The sequence below is a fragment of the Melozone crissalis genome, unplaced genomic scaffold, assembly GCF_028551555.1.
Source record: "Melozone crissalis strain CALT ecotype California unplaced genomic scaffold, PUWL_Pcris_2 ptg000063l_1, whole genome shotgun sequence".
In the NCBI taxonomy this organism is placed as follows: domain Eukaryota; kingdom Metazoa; phylum Chordata; class Aves; order Passeriformes; family Passerellidae; genus Melozone; species Melozone crissalis.
Genome location: NW_026535841.1, coordinates 6,738,934 through 6,766,260, shown reverse-complemented (window position 1 = coordinate 6,766,260; position 27,327 = coordinate 6,738,934). Strand labels below are relative to the sequence as shown.

At 42.0% G+C, this 27,327-nt stretch overlaps 1 protein-coding gene across 1 annotated transcript in view; it reads left to right on the top strand.

The window, feature by feature from the left end:
• The window catches only part of MED13L (mediator complex subunit 13L), a 164,889-nt gene that overhangs the window by 4,904 nt on the left and 132,658 nt on the right, over positions 1-27,327 (top strand). The window contains exon 2 of the mRNA XM_054288630.1: positions 14,200-14,437. Coding sequence (XP_054144605.1) covers positions 14,200-14,437 — 238 coding nt within the window. The remainder of the gene's footprint in view (positions 1-14,199; positions 14,438-27,327) is intronic.

Below are 27,327 nucleotides of genomic sequence, written 5' to 3'. Positions count from 1 at the left end.
AGAGACTCTGTCCTCATTCTGGTGGCACTGTGAGTCCAGTTGTGTGACTGCTGTTGGGAACATCAGCACAAAAAAATTAATACCCAAATATCAGGATGAAGCATCAAAAAATATCCTAGGTAACTACACCTTAGGAACAAGAATTTTAATTTGGTGTAATGCTATCTGGAAATAGATTTTTCTATTTTTCTACATTTTTAATACAGAATTGACCCCAGTTCTCAAACACCCTCCCCACCCTGACTCATTTGATCTTGAATCTTTTTGCCTTCTTCTGAGAGCGCTTCCTCATATGAAAGAATAAAGAAAGATCTACAGATAGAACTTTTAAATCCTTTCTTCTATTATTTTCTTTGTGGACAATGCAGTTCTTTTGAAGAAAATCTAAAGAAACTGAAGGTTTTGATCTTTGGTGGAAAAAAATAAGTGTGGTGCATATGAGATATATTTGCTGAGCGTGTTAACTTGAGTAACTTTGGTCATTAGATGAAGAAGGAATCTTTATGGATTTTGTTTTAATTTTTTCATCTCTCTAGTTCTCAGAAGCATTACATGAAAGGATATGTGTGTATGCAGACGCATTGCTTTTAAATATCAAAGCCCAGCAGTGTTAGGGGGCTGTTGCACTTTGTGGTGGGGTGAACACCTGGGCTGGTTTGACGCTTCCTGAGTGAGAATGCACCTGTTGTCTCTCCTTTTCTTGATCTCTCTATGGAATTACTCCCACCTCCCCACCTGCCCCAGTCCACTTTTTTTGCATCATAGTTGTGGCAGCACACTTTTATCAGGGTTTGGGTTTTGCTCTGATCGGAGCAGGGATGCACTTACAAATTTTTTCTTGCATCCCGTGGCTGGAATGGTTGGCACCTTGCTGCATTCCTTCATTGTCTCCCTGATGTTACACCTGCTCTCTCTGCCTTTTATTTTTCCTTGAGTGGCTCCAGTGTATGCCAGGATCCCCTCATTGTAGATTTATGTCCTTTGGTTTTTTCTAGTTGTTCTGTGGTAGCTGTGGAAGGTGACAGTTGATGTCCACAGACCAACAAAACCCCTTTTCCTGAGCTTATGTGGGATCCTCTGGACAACCCAATAACACTGGGTAGGTGGTTGGGCTGTTCCCACTGTTGTTAAGGCTGACAAGTGTAGTTTATACAAAACTTTGGAGTCTGTGTGTGTTCATTTACTGTTCTGTGGGTGAGTCGTGTACTTCGTTGTGTAGAGTCTGTCACGGTGGCATTTGCATCTTGTTGGTGCCATAGTAACACAAATAATAAGCAAAAATACTGCTCTGACTGAAAACATGCTTGTTTTAGTATTAACTTGCCAGTTTTAAAAGTGCACAAGTGTTTCCAACAGAAGATCCCAACCCAAATCCAGAAGATTTGCTTATAAGGAGTGTGTGTTTACATGGGGGCATCTTTGTTCCTCAGACCAGGCTGTTCCACTGCTTTCATTTTGAGCTCAAAGTATTGCTTTAAAAATAGATCCTCTTTCCTTGAGTTCCCTGACATCAACTGATCATTTTAAAGAGAAACCAGCTAATAAAAATACTCTGTTCTGCAGACCTCAAAATCTGGCCAGAAGCTGGTGTTGGGCTCCCTGCGCACACAGCAGTGGAGTGAGCACACAGGGCAGGATAAGGGGACTGGGACACTGGCAATGACAGCTTGTGTTGTTTCCTGCTGTGGCCCAGCTCGTCACAGAGCTGTGCAATAGTGGGATCCCAGCACTGCAAAATGATAATGAGGGCTGAGCAGAACCTGCTCTGATACCAGGGAAGAAGTTTAGCTTTTCACATTGGGAGGGTTCTCAGCATTTCTTCCTGTAGTAAGGAGCTGCCTTACTCACAAGTGTTGTAAAACATTTAAGCAGTCTTTCCTTTGGCTTGTGCTCTGAATATTCATTGATTTGGATGAATTCTGGCTCTCACTTTCTACCTTAATCTGTAAAAATACGTTATTTCTCATTGAGTCATGTGTGGCTTAATCCATGAGCAGAATTGCAGTAGTGCATGTGGACATGTGGCTGGAGCTTTTAGTGGCATCCTCGCTTTTGTTTCTTTGAGATGGGGAATTTTGTGTGGTGCTGTTGTATAAGGTGCCCTGAGGCAATATTTACATTTATGTGACTAACACAGATGAGCTCAAACATACACAATGACCTTGTCCCTATATTAAGGAATGTATTTAATCAGCTTATGAAAATAGAGAAAAATGGCCAGGCTTCTATTACAAAAGTAATTAGATATAACACATGTATTTCTGTATCACTTCTTGTGAGTCAGTTACCTCAGCTTTCTTTAATCAGCGTTGCAGCTTAATGTATTCTTGTTTGTGAAAATTATAATTACACAGGAAAAAAATTTGGGCCCCCCCCTTACATTTTTGTTCCTCCCCCTTTACTCTTCTTCCATGCCTTGGTGGCTCCAGAAAGGTCCATAAATCCATATTTAAGCCTGGAGTGTGGAGCTGACCTAGTGAAAATCTTTTCCCCCTTCTCTCTCCCAAGGCAGCTCTGTTCCCCTCATTCCTCCCTCCCCACCACGTTTTGGCAGTGGCGTGGATTGAACGGAGATCAAAGTGGCTTTGTAACCACAATCCGTGTCTTAGAGAAGGAAATTTAAAGCTTGTTCAGTAAAACTTTATTTCATTCATCTTTTAGCTTTAAAAGAGCTATGCTGTGGTCAGGGCCTTGTGGTTGCCTGTTCTTATGACTCCATATTTGCCCATAAAATACAATATTTTGTGAGAACAGAGGATTGAAAGCAAAATTTAAAGGAAAACTCTTCTTTACCTATTGATCAGGCATTGGCAGACTTCCAGTTTTTGATAACAACGCATTCATAGCTGACAGCTATGAGACGTAAGTGTCAAAATGTGTTGGTTTTTTACATTATAGACTTCTGATTTTTTACTTATAGGAGTCTCTGATTTACTAAGAAGTTTTCAAACCTAGTTTAACATATCTGCAGTCTCTCAGTGTTGGACTTTTATGAGTCTCACTTCATGTATGTCTGCAATGTTACTGGATTTGTAGGCGGCTCTGGTGAGACACAAAGTTAATTCTAGGAATGTTTTGTAGTGGGCATGTCAAGTATTTTTATAAAAAAAGTAATTTCTTTGCTGAGAGAAAAGGTGAATTGGTTAAATTACTTTATTCTGAAAAAGCTGCTTTCATTTTTAGCCCAGTGCTTCTAGTTATTTAATTTTCCATGTGTATTAATAAAATTTTGACTGGAGCTCTCTGTGAATTTCCATAATTCCCTTCTGGCAGGAGGTGCTGGATTCTTGTCTTTGCAGGAATGACAGTGAGAGAGCTGGCAAAGTGAATCTGCATGACCAGTCATGCAGTGGCTTTATTTACTACTTTCCATATTACAGGAGATTCATACACCAGGATTCTCCAGGCGTGGGTTTTGAAGGGCTGAGGGATTTTGGCTGCTCCTGACAAGCTGGGCATTGCTGGGTGTCAGTGATGAGGACAGGGGTGAAGAACCAGGGCTGGGGATGGGATTCCTGTGCTGTTCCTGCCCCTCTGTCCCAGAGCAGGAGCCTGGGTTGGGCTCCTTTGGGAAGGGAGAGAGGTGTGCGGGGCAGGGATGGACGTGGGTTAAAACCAAGCTTTGCTGGGTGAGGATGGACATGGGTTAAAACTGAGCTTTGCTGGGCGAGGATGGACGTGGGTTAAAACCAAGCTTTGCTGGGCAGGGCAGGGATGGACGTGGGTTAAAACCGAGCTTTGCTGGGCAGGGATGGACATGGGTTAAAACTGAGCTTTGCTGGGCATGCAGGGATGGATGTGGGTTAAAACTGAGCTTTGCTGGGCGAGGATGGACGTGGGTTAAAAGCGAGCTTTGCTGGGCAGGGCAGGGATGGACACAGCTGTAAACCCGTGGGAGCTGCTGTGCTGCTCAGATGTGGGGCACAGCAATGTTCTGAGTCCTCGGTGCAGCTTTTTGTGTAATGGAAGAAAGGGAACCACAGTCTTTAACTCACTGTGCCAAAGTTTACTCTGCTCGGGTTGTTACTTCCTCCAGCCCACCCTCCCCCCTGCTTTTTTCTGCCCATATGTCAGATTACTTGGTTTGGGAAACAGCTGATAGTCCATTGTATGACTCTGATGTTTGACATTTCCTTCCTCTTTCAGTTTAAAAAAAATCTAGAAAAGAAAGTTAAATTTGGGAAGAATAGAGAGGATTCTTTTGTTTTCTTGCAGATTTGATTTGTAATTTTTTTTCACGTGTTGGACTGCTTTTCTGTAGTCCAGCTTTCTCCAAGAGGGGACTTTTTAAAATTTGGAAAATAGGTAGTCAGTTCTGATTCTTTGTGAAGAAAGAAGTAAAACCTCATCATTCACCCTGTGTGAAAACAAGGGAGGGATACTCTGGCTGCTGGCAAGTTGCATCTTTATTTGCTTTTTTTTGTGTGTTATTGAAGTTTGCGGTGGTAGTTTCTGTTTTATTATCTGTTCTCAACCATCTACTCAGAAGTTAAAATATAATTGATTCCCTTTTGTGAAGAAGCTGTCTGAAGTGATGGAGAACTCAGAGATGCCTTTCTGTAAAATAGTCTGTGACTTGAGCTGTGGGGTGGGTCACTACCTTAACCCAGGGTTTGGTAATATGAAAAGAATTTCGTCAATTGCTTCTGGCTTTTGTCTTGGAGATGGCATTTTGCTTCCAGGCATTGTGTGCTTCCATACAGCCTGCAGGGGTAAATGTTCAGCTCTGCCCTGGGTAAACTTCATTCCATGTAGAATTATTAAGGTTGGAAAAGAGCTCCAAGATCAAATCCTCTTCTTCCCCTTTTCCCAGTAATTACACCTAAACCAAAGCAAACCCAGTCATGCCTTGTTACTTTTGGCTGCCATGGGTAGGTGTTTGGACATGGGTGAGGTTTGTGCATCTTCTGAACCCCAAATTTCTGCCTGTTCAGTTTTGTTGTGCAGATTGGCTTTCCTGTTTCCCTGTCTCACTCCTGGTGATGGGATTCTGGCACAGCAGCTTCCCTGTTGTGTGGCTGTGTTGGTGCAAGAGCCAGCAGGACACGGGTGTGGAAGTGCCTGTGTGAGTGTCAGTGCCACGCTGACCTGGGACAGTGCTGCTGCCATCTTTCTGTTTCCTTATGTTCATGTCTTGAATATTTTAGGCTTGAAAGTATCTTTTCAAGTGATGGCTGAGTCTCAGCCCTTTGGCTTCCAGCCATGCCTATCACATTATCCTTTCCCATCTCTGCTGGACTGGGTTACAGTGGAGGGAAGCTGCCGAGCCAGGCACCAGGGTGGGACCATGTTCTCAATTTGCTGGATTGGTTAAGGGCTGCAGATTTCCTAACCAAAGCCTTCACTGAAGGTGAAATATGTTGATGTAACTCAAAGGTCTTTAATCAAAAATTTCCCCTTTAATTCTTTATTGTTTTTAAATGATTCTTTAAGAGTTTTTGCAGTTAGTCCTGAATGACTATAAGTGCTTTATAGGTGGACATTGGGTCCTGGCTGAGGGTGGCAGCTCTGAGGGTGACCATTGAGTGCTCTGTGTGCTGATGAGATTTCCAAGGTACCTCTTGGTACCTGGATAAATGAAGGGACACAGAACAGTGTTGTGGAATTGCAATTTCAACAAAGTGTCCTGTCTCAGTGGTGGCCAGTGTTTGTTTGGCCTGCTGGATTTGCTGAAGTGGATGTAGTTGCACTTCCCTTGAATTATCTCCCAGGCTCTCTGTGTATTTGATTGAGAGGTTTCTTCAACCAGGCAGATGTTTTGTAGACAAATTCTGAACTAGTATATAAGTTTTTATCCTGATACAAAAATGTCAGCCACCTCATTTTGGTTTGAGTCTGTGTTCTGCTAATTTAATTTGTTATCTGGAAGAAAACCAGCAGCTGTTCTCTAGAGAACCTCAGTTTCCCTCTTGTAAACCAACCAGACTTAATCCATGGATGATTTTTTAACTATATGGAATATATATTTTTTGACCATTCCTGTAATTCTTCTGGTTTTGATGTTGTGAAACAAGAGCTGCAGTTTGTGATGAATGTGCAGAGCTGCAGATGAATTGTAATGGCCTCAATTTCTGTGACACCTTCTGTTTCTTTTATAAGAATTTCTCACATTTGGTTTTGTTTTGCCAACCTGTTTTTGCAGTGGACTGGAAGAAGATACTTTCTCTTTCAGTGTGTCAGTGTGTGCTCATTTTCCTTCTGCTGTGCTTGATTGTAGTCATTTACTTTAGTATTTAACCTTGAATTTCTGTGAGGGTTTGGATCCATATCAGTAATTTGGGTGCTTTTACCAGATTGCTCTTTCTTTTATGCTTGCCACTCAAAAAGCCTTTGTTGGTAACTCCCGCATCTGCCAGAGCTGCTGAAATTTGAGCATTAGTATTGGAGTCCTTTTATATTTTCCACTGGGAAAGATGGTACTTGGTTGCCACCTCAAATTCTTTTTTAGATGAGTCTGATTTTTGTTTCTTTGAAAGAAGCAATTAATCTTTCTGGCTGCCTCCTCTCCTACATGGGCAAAGTCACCCTCACACTGGGGAGAAAGAGGAAAAAATACCTCATTTCTGTCAGTCCTGTTTACTTTTTAGGCATAAGAGCTCATGGTGTTAGTTTGTGCCTTTTAATAATGTGAAACCTATTATTTTAGAAATGCCTTGGTTTGCTGGTCTTGGATACTGTGATACGGGATCTCAGATGTCCCCAGGTACAGAAGTCCATCAGGGGATATCTGATAATAGGATTTTGGTTACAGCTAAATCCTTCTCTGAGACTTGCAAAGGTAAAAGATGACACACAAATGCCCTGACACTGTTGCTTGTCACAAACAGCTCTGGAGTAGGAGCATTTAGATAATCTGTTCCAGGGGGCATGAGGGAAGGAGGCATCATGGATTGCAGGGATTTATCCAGCAGAAAGCTGTTCCAGGCACATGTGCTGCATGCACTGGCATGCTCACTTTCATGTTGGTTTTAAGAGCCAAGGAATAACAACAAAAAAAAAGGTAATTTTTTCATCCTTCATTTTTAAAAGCTTGTTAGTGGCTGCCCTTTATCCCTTTTTTTCCAGCCACTTGACTGTGTGCTTATGCAGGGAGAGGATTAAAGTCAAACATGTCATTCTGCTGCTGCTCAGTTGCATACTAAGAGGGCTGAGGCTGAGCACGGGGCTCCAAAGCACAAACCATGGCAGGGTGTTTTTTCTGCCATGGGACACCCACTTCAGAATTAGCTGGTTTTTGTTGTGCTATTTTTTGTCTATTCTTGATTTCAGAGCAAGTTTGCAGGACTTAGTGCAGTTATGGCAATACTTGGCCTCACAGCAATGTCCTTTTGAAGCTCATTCAGTGCATGCAAGGCCTCTGCACTGCCATGTGATCCCTCCCTCCTGCAGGGGCAGAAGGAATAAGCCCTGAGGGAAGGGAACACAAACCATTCCTTCCTTTTTTAAAATGGAAAGCATGAAGAGGAGAATGTTAATATGTAGTTCAGGGAACGATCTGATTTCAGGAGACTCTGCAGGGCTGAGCTGGTCAGTCTGCTGTGGGTTTTCAAACCCCAGAGATCTTCAGACCCAGCAGACAAATGGGGAATGTCTGTGGACAGGTGCTGGCACTGCTCAGTTGAGCTGTGGGAATAGGAGCCTCTCAGGGTGTACAAACAGTCTGTAAAGCTGTGAAGAAAATGAATTTTTTAGTTAAGCAATCTCCTCTATTCCTTCAATTCACTTGACAGGGACTTAGGCAGATGTTACTAAACATTTTATTTCAGTGTGAGAGGGGATGACGTTTGCCTCTTCCACAAGCAACACATTGTTACAGAGTAGTTTTCAGTCCTCCTGTCCTCGTCCTTTTGTCCTTCCTTCCTAGTGAAGTGTATCAACATGACATAACTTTTATCTGGTATTTAAATGGCTGGAGTGGAGTGTGCAATGATATTTCGTTGCTGTGTGAGGATGATGCAGTGAAATGAGACACTGTAACCAAAACAGATGGTGCTAATCTTGAGTCTGTCTGCAAGATCTTACAGCATTTAATTAAAATGGTGGTGTAATTCCCATGACACCTTTAACTACAGTTTAAATTCTTGGACTATGAACTAAGGGCTTTCTTATGCAGATTTTCACTCATGTGAGTAGTCCTTAGTATGAGTCTCTGGTGGCTTCAGAATAGCTGCTTACTTGAATGAAGCTCTCAAGATGAGACACTAATAAAACTGGCAAACATATATATGGCATTTACATGTTTTATGTTCCAATTTGAAGCATAAATTGTAGACTAAAGATACTTAGCAACTACTTTCCTACATAGAAGCCAACAAAATTCTAGATTAGAGGAATTGTTTAGACTGAGCCTAACTTCAGAGGCTGGTAAATACAATGTTTTAAGGTACCCTGGGCAGCTTAACATCTTCCCCTGGGTTGGAAGGACATTTTATATTCCTTTGTTTAACTGAAATGTGTTGGTAGAAGTGATGAGGTGTGGTTTGCTTTTTACATTGCTTGCCTTGGTTTTTTGAGACCATTAAAGAAAGTTATGTTTGAAGCACTGGGAAGACCTGAATTTGTCTGAGTGGCAACTTTTAGGCAAGCAACTGGGAAGTATTTTTATGCTTGGTTTTTGTTTTGTTTCAAATTGGAGAAGTGTGAAAAATAAAATGACCTGAAATTTGCTATGTTGAAAGTCTTTTAGAAAGCAGGGTTGGAGCTGAGGGCCTGTGTGATTGATATCTGGTTCTTTTATTCATTATATGATCTTACCTCCCTTCCAATGTATCCTTCCTGGTTTGAAAGTACCAGATGATTTTCTGCACTCTGCAACCTGACTCTGTCTTAGCTTTTCTTACTTTTCTGTATGATATGAAGCAGGGAAAATAGCATATTTATATCGTTTTAGTCATTGTTTTTGATGTAGAGAAGCACAAAGTAGTTAAAAAATAGTTCTGCTTTACGCTTAGTGTGGCCAAATACAAGAATTTCTCAAACTTTTGATGCTCTCCCTCTTTCTCCTTCTGTTGTGTCTATAGTATTGTATAATCTCTCCAAGGGAGCTTTGTGTATTAAAATGGGTGGAATTACTCAAGTGATCTGGAGAAGTTAATTTAGAGTTGGCCTGTCCATTTCCCATAAAACTGAGGCCAAAAAGCATTTGGTGGAGATGAGAAATAAAAGAGGAGGTGGAAGATGAGTTTGTTTGTGTTCCATCTGCAAGGGCTGCAGAAGAGGAAAGCAGTCACAGTGGCTACCCAGCACTAATTATATCTTCAGGGTTGCTGGGAGCATGCCAGCACCAAGTTGTGCACTGTGAAATGTTACTGGGGAATTGTGATTTTTAGCAGCCTAAACTCTACCAATCTGAGTGGAGCATGATGAGATCAGCAAAGACCCTCCCAGTCTGCCTATTATTGTGATTTAAGCCTGAAGGGGGAAAAGAATGAGAGCTTAGGTTTTCTGTCTCCTAGGAATTCACAGTGTGGATGGTGTCCTGGAGCCCTGAGCTGTGGCAGGTACATGTGGAGGTGTCTGTATTTAGGGCAGCAGGGTGTGAAAGAAAGTGCTAATTTGCTTTCTGTGTCCCTCTGCTTGTCTGTGTGTGCAGGGGGGATCAGAGGGTTGAACACTCTCAGCTCATCTCTTTTGAGGCTGTTTCACTCTGCAGGGTGTGATGATGGTCACTGAAACCTGAGTTTGTGTTCCTTTCCAAGGGACTCTGTGTGATCGCTCTAAGGCCATGCATCTGAATAAAGACATTGGCAATGCACTGTTTTCATTAATGCCTCTTTCTTGGGGATGTTTTGGGTGGTTTTGGATGCCTGTGTGGAATTTGAACACACTCTTCTACCCTGACAGCTGCTTTTGAAAACATCAGAAACAGATCTTTTTGTGTCTTGGGAATTACTCTGTAAGAAGTTGGATGTTAGTGAAGGGTTTGGGTATTACTGTTAGAGATCCAATTTCTCTGTTTCTTTACACGCTTGGCCCAGTGCATTTAGAACTGGCGTCTCACAAATATTTTGTGTCCAAGTGCAGTTGCTGAACTTAGAAAAAAACTCCATTTCAAAACAGCCCCACTTATCTGAGCAGTTAAACCCTTCACAGCACAGTCCTCAATAACACATGTTCCTTTATAAACCAAAGCAAAAATCTCATTTAATGCATGATTTGCTTACAGTGTTGGATAATAATAAGTATTTGTAAGTTCTTTAGTTTTTTTGGTCAAGCTTTTTAGTTTTAAAAACATTGTAGCAACTGCAATAAGCCAAAACTATGCATATGGGAAGAGATGCAAGAAACACAGTCAGTTACATCACCTGGCAAGAGTTCTGCTTTGTTCTGCATTCGTCTCTAGCCAGTTGTGAGTTAAACAGCATGTTCACAGTTTTGTCCTCAGGCTGGCAATTTTGGTTTCTGTCTCAGTGTTTCAGGCTGCTTTCAAACCAGCAGTTCTACTAATCAGAGCATCTCTGCCCTCCCTGACCTGCTTTGCTGTCCTCAGACTTCCCGGTACAAGCATCTCTGTGGCTGTTTAATGAATCAGGTGTGGGGACTGATCTGAGTAGAGGAAAATGTCGTTTAATCCAACCCTTCTGGGTTTGAGTCAGCCCAACTCAGTGTGAATGTCTGAGCAGCAGCTGAGTGCTGCAGGGAAGGCACCCAGGCCAAGCCTGCTCTGGCACCAGTGCTTGCTTGTGTTGGTTGAGGTGTTCCCAGACCAGAACAGCAGTCTGGGTGCACTGAAGGTTGTGTTTTATCTGATTGGAGCTGTCCCTGACAGGTGAGATCCCACTCTGCTCTCCCTCCTCTCCTGGGGCTGCTCAGTGATTCCTTGGCTGCAGGATGAGCTGTCGGGGTGCTAAGCCTGGAAATGTTTGGCTTTCTCCTGTTTAAATTGGTGAAGTGATCCCATTCACAGAGTGATTCTGTGACCAGTAGATCCAGTGTCAGACTGGGACATGGAAATGCATGGCTGGGACCAAGGATGAGGCTGTGTTGGGTCAGCCTGAGCTCACTGCCACTGAAGCACAAATGAAACCACATTTAGCTCTTTAGAACAGTTCCCAGAACCACAGCCCGCTGCTTGTCTTGTCTGTGCAAACCCTGCTACAGATGGAGGCCTCTTCAAACCAAACTGTTGGTTTGTTTAAAGAAATTAATGTAAATAAATCCCCATGTGGATGCAGATCTTCTCCCTATAGTGTGTTAAATGCTTTACACAGAACATCAGTAGAGGCGTAGAATGTGTGTAAGTGTTTTGGGTGTAGTCTGCTCTTGTGTATCCCTTCTGGATTCAAATTTCTATTTGAATTCAGTTTTAATTAACATGAGGACACAATCCAGAAGTTCTGAGGGATTAGTACTGATGCTTACCTATTAAAAATTTAAACAGAAACAGACATATCCCAATACATGTGCTGAACCACATCTCTGCAGCTCAAACTGGGAAACGATGTGTGAGAGCTCATTTAATGCTGCTGCTGAGTCCAAAGCCCCAGGACTTCTCTCCCTTTTTTTTGAGACTCTGTGTGTGGGTGGGCAGTGGTGTGATCCAGGTTAGTAGTTTATCATTCCTCACAGTCCACAGATTTACAGACTCCAGGAGTTAGCACAGAATTAAATTGGGTGCAGCTCTGCTGATTTCACTGTGCTTTCCTTGACTCTGTTTCATCCCTCCTCTGGGGGGATGTTGGGGTGATACCTCTGAGCTGGCAGGAAGCCACAGGAGCCTCTTTGCTCTTTGAAACAGCTGAGCTCTGGCTTTTGCTGTGTGGATCAAGCGAGTGCTGCTGTTGGGTAACGTTCTTTGTTCAGTTGAGTTTTTTGGTTTTGGTTTTCATCATCTTCCTGTTCCAAGGTCTTTGTGACTTATTATATGTTCTTAGCTGGTTATGGCACAAACATTTAACCTTTTCTCACAGGTTGCCTATGCTGGCACTAATTCTTGGTGTTCTGTGGTCTGTAGTTACTTTCATTGTCCTGTTCCAGAAACTCTGCCCATTCCTTTTCCAAGCTATAGCTGGGGATGCATCTAGAGCAGATGTAGATGTTCTGGAGGAGTGCTTTTTCTTAGACTATTATTTAGTGTCTGAGGCGTTCTAGCAGCCTACTATGGAAAAAATAACTTTACTCCTTCCATTTTATCTCTTCCTCCTGCATTCCCCTGCCCTTATCATGCCAGGAAGGTGGCACATGGCTGTGTATCTCAGCCACTCTGGACTGTCTTTTCCCATTTCCTTTTCCATAGTTCCCAACCCTTTGGATGGCTGATCAGCATTTCTGTGTGAGTGCAAGAGCTGAGTGCTGGCTGTAGGGAGCCTCCAGCTGGGACAAGCCAGGACTGGTGTCCTGCTGGCAGGATATAGGATGGCAGTGTCCCTTCTGCCCTGTGGAGCTAAAGATGTCTGCAAACAGGGGCCTGCAAACAGTAAACCCAATTTCCTTGCTGTTCAGTGTTCCATAGGTTTTTTCCCTTCCCAGTGCAGTACTGAGTGGCCATGTGCCTGGTGAGGCCTCTTCAGAGTTAAATGGGCAGTCTGGATAATCAGTGTTTGGGGAAACAGTCCTTGAGGCAGAGTCCCAGGGACTGCAGCCATGGGCCAGAGTCCTGCTGTGCCAGGCAGTATACAGGAAGGAGGTGAAACTTTTTCAGAGAATGTATTTACAAGATCCAAGAAATACTTGTGGTTTTTGCTCTGTTGTTGGTATGATGAGCATCACCTTCAGTTCCTCAGCAGTTCACCAGCCACCTCTTGAACTAGGCTGGCTCCTTTCACCTACTGGAGGTGGGGGGCAGAAGTAAATTTTAGAGTTTAAACTTGTAAATGGACAAAGTTTGTGGACTTGAAAAAGGAAATCCTGTTGTGATGGGGAGTTTGGGTTTTGGAGGAGAAGTTGAATGTCCTCACACAGGTGATGACAATGGGAGGAATACATGATCTGCAAGTCTTCAGTTTTCTTTAGGAGTAAAAATTCATTCCTGCAGTCAGTGTTTCCAGTGGGGGTCTTTCCCTTGTCCCTGGCAATTCCCCCTCTTGTCAGAGGTGTAGCTGCTGCCCTGGAGTGTTTGCAGTCCTTGTGGCAGAGCAGCTGGCTGTTCCTGCAGGAGCACTTGGGAGCTGAGCACAGCTGCTTCTGGGCAGCCAAGGGAAGGTGTGAACACTGGAAATGAAGCAGTGGAGGGAACAGCAGCAGCAGGAATGTGGTAACAGGTAGAGAGCAGAGTACAAGCCCACTGTGAGCAGGGTATGCACACACCAGTTGTGTTTGATAACAACCAGACTGTCCTGGGGGTACTCCCTGTCCTGTGCTGGAGAGTGGAGAGAAAGGGGGAGGCTGCAACAGGGATGGGGCAAACTGGGAGTGGAGGAAAATCTCAGAAAAGCAGAACAGCCTTTGTTGGCCGTGACCCATCAAGATAATTGAATCCAACTCCTGACCCTGCCCAGGACACCCCAACAATCCCACCCTGTGCATCCTTGAGAGCATTGTTCAAACACTCCTAGAGCTCTGGCAGCCTTGGGGCCATGCTCATTCCCTGGGGAATCTGTGCAGTGCCCAGAGAAAACCTTTCCCAAACACCTGGGTAGCAAATCTGGTTTTTTTATTTTTCCTTGATGGTTAATAAGAAAATTCTGTCTGGTTGAGAGGCAGTAAATGGCAACTTTCCATATTCTGCTTTTGTTCATTTGGACAAAATAAAAACAAAGCCCCCATTTGTTAAACCTGTAATGTCACAATGTGAAACTGTTTCAGCTTTTCCAGTAAGTCACTGGTTTTCTTAAGTACTGTGGTGCTTTGTTTGTGACTTTCCAGTGGCCAACTTTTGGGCTGACACTGAGCTCACGTGGCCACCAAGCAGCCTGTTGGAAATGAACCTTATTCCCTCTCCCTGTTTGTTTTTTTTTTCCTTTCTAACTTGTAAGACGACAGTAAGATAACAATAAGGTTAGAAATGTAATGAAGCTGTTGGAAATGAATAGACTAGAAATGAATAGAAGTGAGTCAGGTTGTGGTGAAAACCTAAATGCAGGGCTAAGCCAGGTTTATTCAATGCTGTTTCTAAATTCTTTTCCTTGAAGGGGAATATATGAATAGGAGGATTTTTGAACTTGAATTGAGGAATTAACCAATGAAAATGAAACAAACTATGACAATAACTAAATTATGAAGCCATCCAATGACTCTTTTCTTCCTTTTTGTTTCCCATAGGCCGAACTCACGGGCATCAAATGGCGTAGGTACAACTTTGAAGGCCATGGGGACTGTGGGCCCATCATTTCAGCTCCAGCCCAGGATGATCCCATCCTGCTCAGCTTCATCCGCTGCCTGCAGGCCAACCTGCTGTGCGTGTGGCGCCGGGACGTCAAACCCGACTGCAAGGAGCTCTGGATATTCTGGTGGGGGGACGAGCCCAACCTAGTCGATGTCATCCACCGAGAGCTGCACAGTAAGCCACTCTTTGCTTCTCAATTACCTCCATTCTTTCCAGTGAAAAATGATTTTTATTTAAATGCTTTAACTTGCTACCTTATGTGATTTTGTCACAGTTCATGTTTTAAGACCTACAGGAAAACAAAAACCTGTAAATTTGACTTTTTTTGCCGCGCGATAAAATGCAAAGTGAAAGTTGAACTCAGGAGACCTGTAGTCAATATCATGACTTGGATTTTTGTGAAACCTCTGAAAGTAGAGTAAATTCTAGTTCCAAGGGATGATGATCATAATAATGATAATAACAATACCTCAGCTCTGGCATAAGGTAGTAGCTGATGGAATAAATCACCTCTCCTGTACAGTCAGGTGAACTCCATGGCACCCCAGGTAAATCTGTGAGGTCAAGACTTGCTCCTTGCTCGTGCTGCAGGATTTGAGCATGATCCAAGGCGGGTTGAAACAAGTGAGTGGAATAGGAGGCAGGAAGAGGCAGGTAGGTCAGAGGTGACAGTGATAATTTGGTGATTATAGGCTTTGTGCAACTGGGATTGTCCTCAGAGTCACCAGAATGTGGAGCCTTAACATGATTAAGTTACTTCCACTGTATCTGCTGTGATCCTGTTTGGGTTGACTATATCCAGTGTGTATTGTTTTCTTTTCAGTGGTGTATTGTTGCTATGACAAGTCTTAGTTTGCCTGAACTACAAGGTGTTTTATTAGGCTGATGAATTTTACCTCCATTTTCACCTTGTGTCCTGCAAGAAAACAACTGAAGTTCACCAGTTCTGGAATAATAACAGTAGTTAAAAAAATCCAAGACAATCATAAGGATCAAGTTCCGGTTTCTTGCAATAATTTTTTATCCTTGTGGCCTTTAGACCTTCTGGTGACTTGGTGATAAAATTTGTTTCAAGTACACAGAATATTTTGTTTATCAAGTGTACTTGAGTTGTCCCTTATCTCCCACCTGTACCCTGCACTGTTTAGTCCTGGGTTATGGTATATTCATTTATTTTCATTCTGTTCTAAGCACAGTTCCAAACTTTCTCCTTTGATGGCTGCCAGATTGTTTATTTGGCACCAGAGCCTGTGAAATCACAGATATGGAGGCCTGAGTACCTTGGGGTGTGTTCCACACAGGTAGCCCTGTGATCATGTATAATTAAAGAGATGGCTCACAAGTGCTGTGCTGAGCCATTCCACTGACATTCATTTTTTATGAGGCACCTGTTTTGAATGAGGGAATGGGTAATATTTCTACTTACCCAGCAAAGCTTTAATAATATATGCTTTTCTCTTAGTGAAATATAGTTTATTAAATATTTCAAATGCAGTAGATGGGACTTAAGTGTCTTTTTATTTGAGGAGAGTTGCAGGTGATGCTTCAGTTTCTGTAAATTGATGGAGCTTGTTTATATCTGACATCTTGGTTACAACAACGTGATGCTGCTTCCAGTGGTGGTGGTCTGGAAATCCACTTCAATGTCTGGACAGCTGAACCTGCTTCTGCTGGGTGCACTGTGGGGCAGAATAAAGCAAAGTAGCACTGTCACACATTGTCTGCCTGGTTCAAAATTGTCTGGAATCACAGAATTATTTAGTTCGGAAAAGATTTCCAAGGTCATTGAGTCCAACCTGTGTCTGATCCCCCAGCTGGAGCACTGAGTGCCACATCCAGGTGTTCCCTGGACACCTCTTTTTCTCCAGGCTGAGCCCCTTTCCCAGCTGCCTCAGCCCCTCCTGGGGCTGCAGCCCCTTCCCAGCTCCATTCCCTTCCCTGGACCTGCTCCAACCCCTCAAGGTCCTTCCTGAGCTGAGGGGCTCAGAACTGGACACAGCACTTGAGGTGTCCCCACATCCGGGCTGGAGCCTTCAGAGCAGTAACCTCTGAGTGGAATTCAATCTGAAACTTGTTTGTTGTCATGTGTGTAAATCCTACAAGGATAGATTTCCTTGTTCTATATTAAAAGCACATTGAAACACTTGCAGTGACTTATCAGATATAGTTCAAAGTGATGTAAATTGTGTAAGTGTTGTACATTTTCTGCTTATAGAGCTGTTGGGCTCTGTTCTGTAACATTTTAGAGTTCAAACATCAGTATTGACAAAATATTGAGCCTCAAATTCAGCCAGAACAAGGCATTTATGTCCATTGATTCCTTGAGACAGGACAAAGGACACAGTTTGTGTTCACTGCTTCATGCAGCCAGAATGCAAACTGAACAAGTTTATTCTGTTTTTTATGGTATGAACAGACCACAATACTGAACTATTTGATAGTTGAAATTAGCTTCCTGAAAATATAAAGGGCTTTTCCATGTGGGCATACAAACAGAAAACAGGAAAGTTACTGAAGCAGAGTTTTCCTTGCCTGTCAGCTGGGCCAGGGTAACCTGATGCCTTTTTCGGGTATAACCTACTCAGGAAATGAGCTGCTTTGGCTTAAAATGCTGTTCCTGCAGGTTGGATTGTCACTGTTACTTAGAGTTCCATAGCCAGAACTTTGTTGTTGTGCTGTCACATCTTCAGGAGCACAAGTCCCAGGAATGTGATGCTGCAAATCCAAGAGCAAGACTAGAGTCTCCCCAAAACATTGACATCTGAGATATAGGGACTATAGGGAATAATGCCTGTTAGTAAGATCATGAATTCTTATCAAGAATAAAGTTTTGGATTTCTCTTTTCCTGCCTCAGACTTGTGTGTTGAAAGTGAAATATTTTATTGATAACTAAATTGTAAAGAATTTAATTTTTAAATATTTTGTTTTATTAATTCAAGTCTAAATTATAATTTTTGATTTTTTTTCTGGATAAGAGAGTCACTGCAGTAGTGCTGTATGATATTTACTGCTTTCAGTAAACAGAAGAAAAGTCCAAACTGAGGCTTTGCTTTCAGAAGCACTTCAAAAACTTTTGCTCATGAACTCTTTATCTTTATAACATTGAAGATTTGGTAAACAACAAATCTGCCATTAATAAAAGAATTTCAAATAGTCTTAAGAAAACAACTTAGTGTTTGTAAACAGGAGGTATGAGGAGAGTTGTTTATGTAGTAGCTTTCCAAAACTGTGGATAATTAAATGCTGTCATGGGAGATTAAGTAAAAACAATTATTTGCAGGGCAGTTGTAGATCAGTGGAGTGGTTGGATTAACCAGGCAGCTGGGAACTTCAGAACTGTCTCTTGCACATTCTCCTACATTTCTTCTTCCTGCCAGCCTTGACTGTGGTGTTCTGGTTTTTATTGTGCTGGCATTTAAAACTGGATGAGAGGCTGAAGATGTTTATTCAATCCTGGGTAGAAAAATCTGATTAGGGTGGGGTCAGTGAGTGAGGAAAAACTGGAGTGATTCTGTAAGTCTGAAAAAGTTGGGCACGCTTAAGTTTGTTGAAGTTTGGTTTCCTGAAGGATAAATGCTATTTAATGATATTGCCTGGAGAGGTTTGGCAACTGTTCCAGCTCTGGTACCTTTCCCCACAAATCCATTTTTTTGTACATCACACAGAAGAAGTGGAAGGAGAGGAGGGAGTGTCTGACTGTTGGCAGCGTTTCTGACAGGAACGTTGTGGATTTGCAACTTGCAGAGCTCTCATTTGCATTTGGTGACCAAATACCATCTGGAGCATCACAGAGAATTTAGACTCAACTCTGGGGTTTTCTTTCTTCTCCCACCCCTGCCCTAGACCCTGTGGGTTCCACAGAGATTATAGGGAAGGGAGATCTGTTCCTCGTTTCCCTTCTTGGCTTTTGCAAAGAGCGCTTTGCCCTGACATTTTACACCACTCCAAGAGTTGGACTTGATGATCTTGTGGGTCTCCTTCAATTCAGACTATTCTGTAATTCTCTGACAGTTTTGTCTATCAATTTATAATCTCTGACCTGGATTTATGGATACATTCCACTTTGCTGCATTTGTGGTACGGAATATTGGAATTCTCAGGTTTAATGCAGGGATTATGATATGTACCACTACTGAGAATACAGGTTGGTGACTGTGAGCACAACACTGGAGGTGGACTCTGGAAGGCTGGCAGGATGTGAGACAGGAGTTTGAAAAGTAATAAATTCTGGGGTTTTGGTAGTTCTTTAGGTAAAACTGCATCTTTCTATCAGCTTAGTAGCTTGTGTGCCTGAACTCACTGATTCTGGTAGGTATTTGGGATTTCCATCTATATATTGCACTTGATCCATTAATTTCTGGAGCTGCTTCCCCAGAAAAATGATACTATTTCACTTTCTGCTGTGTAGAATATAAGAATTGGGATGGAAATGCTTATGAAGAATAGATGATCTTGAATGAATTAGGCAAGTCTTTCTTGAAGGATTATTGTACATGATCTTTGCAGCTTGGTAAGTTTAAAAATGTAGCTGAAATTTGAGCTATGACAGGAAAAACCTGGAGCTTCAGCTCGTTCCTGTTTATGAATTCTTGGCATATCAGGCTGGCGCAGCCGTAATCCCCTGGTGCTGATAAAAGTGAGCAGGGAAAAATGCTGCCTGTAGGAAGAGCTGTGTGCAGGGCACCCACATTATCCCACGTGGTTGTGCCCCAAAATTAATTTTCTTATTGTTTCTCTACCTGAAATTTGCTGATTTTTACCTACAGGAAAGCAGAACATGTCAGCTCTGTTTTTAAGGGTTTTCTCCTTAGGAGAACAACTTGCCCCAGAACTCAATTTAGTTGTTTTTATTCCTGCTAGGAAGGGTTCTTATGCTACCTTATGAACTGCCAGATTTCAGAGTTTCATTTAGCAGTCAAGTCAGTGTTTAAACTGTAAATGTTTAGTAGTTGGTGCTTGTCAGCATTTAGTAGGGATTAAAAGAAAAATAATGGAAAATTTGGAAAAAATTATATTTTTTGGTTCCACTAATGTAAAAGAGAATAAAGTAGTGAAAACTCTACTTTCCATCTCAATTTGAGCCTATTTAAGGTTCTTTCAGGGTACTGTATTATTTCTGCAATTGTGAGGAATTGGGAGCTCTGTCAGGAATTAGAGTATCTTCTAAGCTGTGTGTAGTGAGATAGGTTAATTATTGAATGAGAAGATGTTCCTGTCTATTCAAACACATTTGAGGTGTGGGAAGCAATGCGTGAAATGAAGGCTGAGCCCCCTTGCTGTGCAATGGGTGTTCAAATGAGAGTGCTCCTCAGTCTTTGCATTCCACCATGAGATTATGGCAGTGGGCAGGAAGGGAGGGAGTTGCTGCTGGAATTGCATTACAGCTGACTTGGAGACTTCCTTGGATTTGCCCAAAGGTTATTCCTGGATCCCTGGGCTTTGGTGAAACCATGGGATGTGTATTACAACAATTTTCTGCACTCTGAGTAACTCCATAAACCCCAGAACTCTTGTCATGCCCAGTGGTACCAGGAAGGAGAGCAGCCAGGGCATGGAGAAGCAGTTCATGAACAAGGAATAAAGGATCTGAAATGCAAGGCTTTTGGAAGGCTTTCCGTTTAAAAAGCAGCAATGAATATCAAGCAGCTGAGCACCACTTATTAATAATTTGAAGTGAAATCTGAAAATGGTTAATTGCCGGTTCTTGAGCGCAGAGTGGAATTAACAAGTAGGTTCCTGTGACAGAAGACTTTATTGGAATATTAAGTTACTGAAAAGTCTGTTTCTGGCTTGATTATTTTCAATAAGATAAGTAATTTGCATTTTCTTAATTGCCTAGCATAGATTATTCCCAAAGACATGAAAACAAAGTTCAACTTTTCCATTCTTTTGGCAAGAAGATGAGATTGAAAAGTGAATTCCTACTTTCTCAGCCCACAGAATTGTTCTGTGACCCTTATATCTGACACTGGTAATTGGTGTCCAGTGATTGCCAGTTGAAGTTCAGCTTAGACAAAATAAACTTTTTCTTTTAAGCAGGCATATTAAATGAGGTTATTATGCCATCATTTGGGATTAAGGAATTGCTTCATGGGAAAATGCCAACTCCTTTTATACACATGAAGTTGACAAGAGCCTTATTGTGTCTGGGCAAGATGTCTTCATTTTGTTTTGCTTTCTTTTAAAAATAAATGTTCTTCCCACCACTTCTCCTTTTTCTTGAAAGTTGGTTTGTGGGAGTGTTAAAAAAAAATTAAAACCGAGTGTCCTGTTTGGAATTCTGATTGCACTTACCTCTGCCTTAATTCCTCTTTCCTTCAGTGGTTTTGTCTCCATGAACAGGGAATCTCAGTGTTCAGAGCAGGATCCAATGAGTACATATGGTATTTGTGAATTCATTACCAATTGTAGTCAAGAAATGGACCTTACTGATCCTTGTGGGTCCCTTCCAGCTCAGGATATTCCATGGATCATTCTCACATAGTGTGTTTTCCCTCTTCTTACAGCTGGCAGAATCTAAGGCTAAAAAGTAATTAAAAAGTCTGAAATCTACCAAAGGGCCATATGTAAAAAAGCCTAATGCTTTTTGTTGTTTTATTTTATTTGTATCCCTCAAGAATTAACATCTTAATTTTGTTCATGGCTGGGAATTTGGAGGTTTTCCTATTGATTGCAACAAATTACCTTCTGGAAAGAGTTTAGAGGAAAGACACTGATGGAAGGCAAAGCCAAGAAATTCTCTACTGAATCCATGTGCTTCCTCATAATCTTTCTGCTTTCTAAATATAAGCTCAGTTTGACTGAAATAGTTGAAATTTTGTGTCATTAACCTTTAGGTTTTATTTGCCACACAATACTTCTTGTTTTTTTCTGGTGTTTTTGTGAGAAAAGGAGTTGGTATTCCAGAGGAATATTAACAGCTGCTTTCTGGAGGGAAATTTGATGGTTCTTCGGCAGAACTGTTTCAGCAAGGCCAGACTCAGATCACATCCAGGATATTTAAAGTGGGATAGAACTGTGTAAGTAGAACTGCCTGGAAAGCACTGGAATTCCAAGCAAGGCTCCAATAGCTGGGAATCCCTCCCAATAACAGCAGAGTGAGGTGTTACTAATGAATCCAGGAGAACTATTGTGTAAAATGGGCTTGGAATTAACTGGAGTGCTGAGAACAAACTCAAGTCCAAATTCTGGATGTAAATAAAATTGATGTGTTACCACAGGCAATTTGGTGAACCACGTAATTAGGTTTTTTCCATGAAAAATGAGACATTATGCTGCAGCTGCAGCAAAGCAGTATGTAAAGGATTTATATTCTAGTTATATGAAAATTAAACAATCATTAAAAGACTGTATTTTTTAAAGTGCTGCTTGGGGAGGGGGGAAATGAAAAAAATCCAATCAGTGGAATTTATTTTTCAGCAATGTATTGGGCAATATCAGCCTCAGTAGTTGATGTTTTTTCCTTTAGGGAATCTCTTTTTCCAGTGAAATGAACTCATTTAACTGTGTGAAGTAAATCTACGTTAGCTTGAAGTGAAATCTGCATTAATAGGGCTCATTACTAATGTTTGTGTTTGGATGTATTGAGTAATTCTAAGAACACAGGGTAGGCTCTACTGAAAAATTTAGACTTTAAAAATAGATTAAATGCCACCTTCTGAAGAAAATTATTAAAAAATTGCATACAATTGTATTTTGGTAATGGTATTTTTAGAATAATTAATGAACTTTAAGTGACAATGACGGTGCTGGATTGCAAACAGAAAACACTGAAACACAGCTCTGCTGATGTTAACACATCATTCCTCTTAAGAGAGACATGGTTTTCATTATATAAAAGTCACTTTCTTTATAATGAAGTTCCTGTTAAAGGTCATAAATCTTACTACAGAATTCTTGTACCCCAAGCCTGAGACTGGTTTCATTTTAAGTGGGCTTCATTATACACCTGCACTTACTTATCCTGGGATTTGACTGTAATCTGTAGGACAAGTGCCTTGGATAGCTGGCAGTGTGTCCATGTGGCAATTCCCAGATGTGATCCATGGCTTGGGGTGTCAGTGATCAGCCAGGAAAATGGGGGGCAGGCAGCTTTGGGAATGTGACGTTTGTTCCTGATGTTCCCTAAAACTGGAATATGGCCTTTCCAAAGAAGCAAGCAAAACCATATTTCTGTGTGGAATGAAGAGAGGAGCAAGTAAAAAACAACTGAGTACATGGGATAGGCTAAGAATGAGGGTGGGTTCTTACCTTTGCTCTTTGCCCATGGGAAGTGGGGGTTTCAGAAGGAAAAGGCTGGAGTTGTGCTGTTAGTTAAATATTAGTCTTTTGGTTAAAAAAAACCCAAACAAACCAACCAAGCACCCGTGTGTTGCAGTCACTCATATAATGATAAGTAGAGCTTTGAGAGGAACAGTGTAAAATTGATTTTCCAAGGCTGAAATGCTCAGTAGTTTGAAGTGACGGTACAAACCAGAGGAAAGTCACAGTGCAGGGTGGGCACAGCTGAAATGCTTTTGCCTCTTTGTTGATGTAAATCATGCTTAAATGTGTCCTTGGAGCTGAGCAGGGGCTGCAGCCCAGGTCTGGGTGCAGCTTTGGCGCCAGCAGTGCCCTGCAGCTGTCCCTGTGCTCCCTCAGCTCGGGGCTGCTGGGAGCCCAGCACAGTTTCAGTTTCTGTTCCCTGCTGAGGGCTGGGAGCTCCCTGAGCTGCCTCTGCCTCGGCACGAGCCCAGTGCTGGGCTGGGCCCTGGCACAGGCACCTCCTGTGTTCCCTGGCTGTCCTGACAGCCATTCCTGCTCCACCTTCACAGTCCTGAGCTCTCTGCTCCTCCTGGACAGTGTTTGCACCAAATCCTGGGACATGTATTGCTTTGGAATAGTCAGTGACCCAGAGGAGTCAAACTGAAATGCTTGGAATTTTTATAACAAATTGATGGGTGGATCATACAAATAACCAGGCAAAAGTAGCCCCTCAAATTCCTGGAGAAACTGAAATGTGGATTTACTATATTAAAGTGCTTATGTTGATAAACTTGGTCTTAGGAGGTGGAGCAGAAGTTGACAGGTGTGACAGTTTCTAAGCAGGAAATAAATATCAGATTTGCAATAAAACATTTCTATTTTGTAGTTGTTCCATGACATTCTGGTTGCTTCTGAAACACAAGTAATAGAACACCTTTCCCACCAGGGAAACTTCCAGTTATAGGTGATGAAAGGGTCTTTGTATAGGATTTTTTTTCACTGGAATGGCTTTAACAATTTAAAGTTCTTATTCTTTAAAGCTCTCTAAAGAGATGGGAAGTATGGACAGTGTTATTGTGTCAACAGGAGCAGCAGAACTTGGAGTCTGATGGGTTTATGGTTCTGGAGAGCTGGAAGGAAAATTTCATGTTCCCTTTGGAGTTTGACAAAATTTATTCTATGCAATACTTGGCTACATATGTCAACAAAATTCCCTGGAATCTGTTCTCTAAGGGAGCTGAAGGGGAAGTGTGTGGTGTTTGTCTGCCCTGTCATTATTTTGTCTCTTCTATATGGAAAGGATGTGATTTCTGATATCATGGTAATGAGCAGTGTGACTGGAAAGCAAATTTGGCTTCTGTATTTGAGTGATGTCCTCTGCTCTTATTAAGGGATGGAGGTGATGTAGGACTGTGCTGGGATGGAATGGTGAAGGGCTTGACTGACAATCCTGCCCTTTCCAGAGATATTCCTGAGAGTTCTACCACTTTAACTGGCTGCTGGTCAACAGGAGTCTGTGTTCCTGACAAAAGCTTTATAGGCTTTCTTTAATGTGTAGTTGACTTATTGAAAGATAACATTTTATTTTTATTTTGTACTAACATTATAGTTGAATAACTTACAAGTAACCTAAGCATTCTCTTGCCCTCCCTAACAGCCCTGAGTTGGGAGTCTAATTTGGATTTTCCACACAAAGCAAAGCAAGATTTCCATTGCTGCACCATAGTAAAATAAATGAAATACTTCACTAAAACTGAGGTGTCCTGAAGTGGTGTCGCCATCGTTGCTGCTGCTTCTCTGCTGGTGTTGGTGCTTCCAGCCTCAGTAAGGCACTCTGGTCCTCTGCACAAACCCGTAGAATTTATACCCAGCAGGGTTTTGCAGTCCAAATGGAGGAGTTCCCACTTGTTTATTCCTGTTGTTTGGGAAATAGTGTATTCAGGAACTAATAAGCAGGTGAGGTAAAGCTGAGAGTAATAAACAGCAGTGTGCTTGAGAGCTCTCCCCAGAGAGCCTTTGTACCTGGACAGGCTGTCCTTGGAAGTGGAAAACTTCCAGACAGATATCCCCTGTCCCAGGTGTATGTGGAATTATGGCTCAGTCCCTCTCTGCCTTGTTCCTAAACTAAACCAGACTGCAGGAAGCATTATTTTATTACTATTTCTTTTGCTGTAAACCACAGTTAAGGCCTGGAAAGTGTGAAGAAAAATGTTTTGCCTGCAAGACTGTTACTGCTTAGTCTCAAAAGAAATGCACTCTAGTACTGAAATTCCTAATCCCTCCCTTTTTGGGATAGGGGTTCCTGCCTGGCCTTGTCCTGGGAGGTTCTCAGTGGGCCCACAAAACGGTAATTGGTGGGCAAACATTACACTCAGCACTGTTTGCTTGTCCTGTCCCAGTCAGCTGCTGTAGGATGGCTGAGCCCGAAGGTGAGAAACTGCTCACATCCAAGGGCTCAGATTATTGTGTGGGAACAGCAGAGACAAAAGATCCTGGTGCTTAGAGGTATGCTAAATATATTTTTTTATTAAATAAAAAAATCATTGCTGCCTTAAAAATAAGTGACTTTTGAGTTTAATATGAATTTACATAAGTTCAGTTTTCAGCTCTTCAATGAGTTCTTCCAATTATTTTACACATTTATTTATTCCTGCATAGTAAACATGCCAGCAAACCTGTGTTATAAATCCCCTAGTGAAATGTTAATTTGCTTCATTTTCCCTCTTCAGGTACTGACTACAGTTTACGTTTTGTCATTAATGCACTGAACAGGGGTTCCTGTAACTTTCTGAAACTCAAAATGTTAAAATTAAGCACCAACCCCAAATTGCCACTTGCTGCCTCTTTAGGATTCCTGCTTGTCCTCCCCAAATGTTGGAAGAAGCAACTGAATCTTTTTAGTAGCTTCTTGTGGATTTGCTTGCTTTGTTTAATTGACATGTGATCACTTCACTGAAAAAGTGGAGACCTTGGATTACTGGTACACTGGGAAATCTGGAAGCTGTTCATTGTCCAAGATGCCATTTTCTGGAGCTGGCTGGATATCAGAGCTGTGATGCTGATGTAGCCAAAATAAGAGGGGCTGTGGAAGGAGCTGCCCACAGAGGAGGCTCTGTGATTCATTTCTGTGTGAGTTCAGAATCTTCCTGTGCTCAAACTGCTGAGCTTGGGAGTTCTCTGCTGTCATTTGTCTTTGTTTTAATGGGATTAAGTAATTATGTGTGCATTTTCTTTCAACTAACCAGCCTGATAAAAGCAGGCACAACTGAAGAGCCCATAAATTGTCAGCTCTTCTGTTCCAGCAGAAGTGCTTTGATGGCTCTGCAGATTTTATGTCTTGGTGCATATATTTAGCTGCCCTGCTAAGGTGAGTGAGACTAGAGAGCAGTTTATGTAATCGATGAGCTGAGGGTCTCCCCTGGGGGAAAGTGGATCTCAGCTACAGGGCAGCTCCAAAGGAGAAATCCCTGGCCCTTCCAAGCAGAAATAGAAGCTGTTCTTCCAAACACTGGATTAACTTCATTGGAACTAATCATGTTTGGTATTGATATTTTGACTGTATCATTCTTGGGTTCAGATTTTGCTGCTGCTTTGCAAAACCTATGCCTGTGTCCTGCAGCTGTTAGGACTCAGTAGTTTTTTGTAAGTTTGACATCCATCTGATTTTTCAAGTAGGAACTGCTCACTGTATTGTGGCATCTGCAACCCTTTGTGTTTAATGAATTCATCAGGTGTTTGCTATGTGATATCATCAAACCACTTAATTCTTTTCAGAACTTCATTCTTTCTGCATGGCGTGTTTATGCATTCAATTTTATCTTTACTATTAATTCAAATTAAGTCTTGGTTTGAGAGTTTATGTAATCACTTTAATGAGGTGGCTGTGCCTGCTCACTGCTTCTTGTTTATTTTAAATATTGGTCTGGGGAAGTAAAGGTTTTAATGTATTCCAAATTATAACCAGCAGTAACTATGCAATAGTCCTCTATTAATTCACTTTTAAGAGCTCTGCATATAAGATGACTTTTACACTATTGTGCTGTCTCATAATTTCATGTGAGAACAGGCTGCTGTTAATTTGTTTTCTTGTTAGTCCATATGTGTCAGAGGCAAAATTTGTCATTCCTCTTCTGGCTTGAAGTTGTGCTGTCAGCAGATCCACTTCTTTTCTGGAGTTTCCCTATTACACTTAACAATGCAGTTTCTGCATTTTTGGGCTTGTGGCCACTTAATCCCAGGTATCAATTTAAATTAACATCTTAGGATGAGGAATTATTTACTGCATCCTAAAAATTAGTTTTCTTGTCACTTATACAGTTTGTTAAAAGCTTTCTGTGATTACTTTGCACATGTTAAGTGGTCTTGGTTTAAGAACAGTGACTTGTGATGAAAATCCACAACTTCCCAATGCCTGTGAGGCCAATAGTCAGTCCAGCCCCCTTGTTTGCCTGTCTTACACATGGAACTGTTGGTGTCCTGGCTTCCTCCTGCAGTGGACAAGTTCTGTGGGAATGCTGAACTCTCAGATCCTTACACCCTCCTTCCCTGGCTGTTTGCAGTGGTTTGCAAACCACACCAGTGGCTGCTCTTGCTTTGGGATCTGGACCTGCAGATCTGACTGGAAGCAGGAACTGGGAGCTGCCTCAGCCAAAGCTTTTGTGTTCAGCTTTTCCCCCCTGGCCACCCGCTCTAAGCTGTGGAGTTATCCAGGATGTGTGTGCAGGATGTGGGATGGAGGAGGAGGAGGAGGGAGCCCTGGTGTCAGTGCTGTGCTGAACAAGCAGGCAATGCAAATGTGAATGGAAGGGAAGGTTGGTTA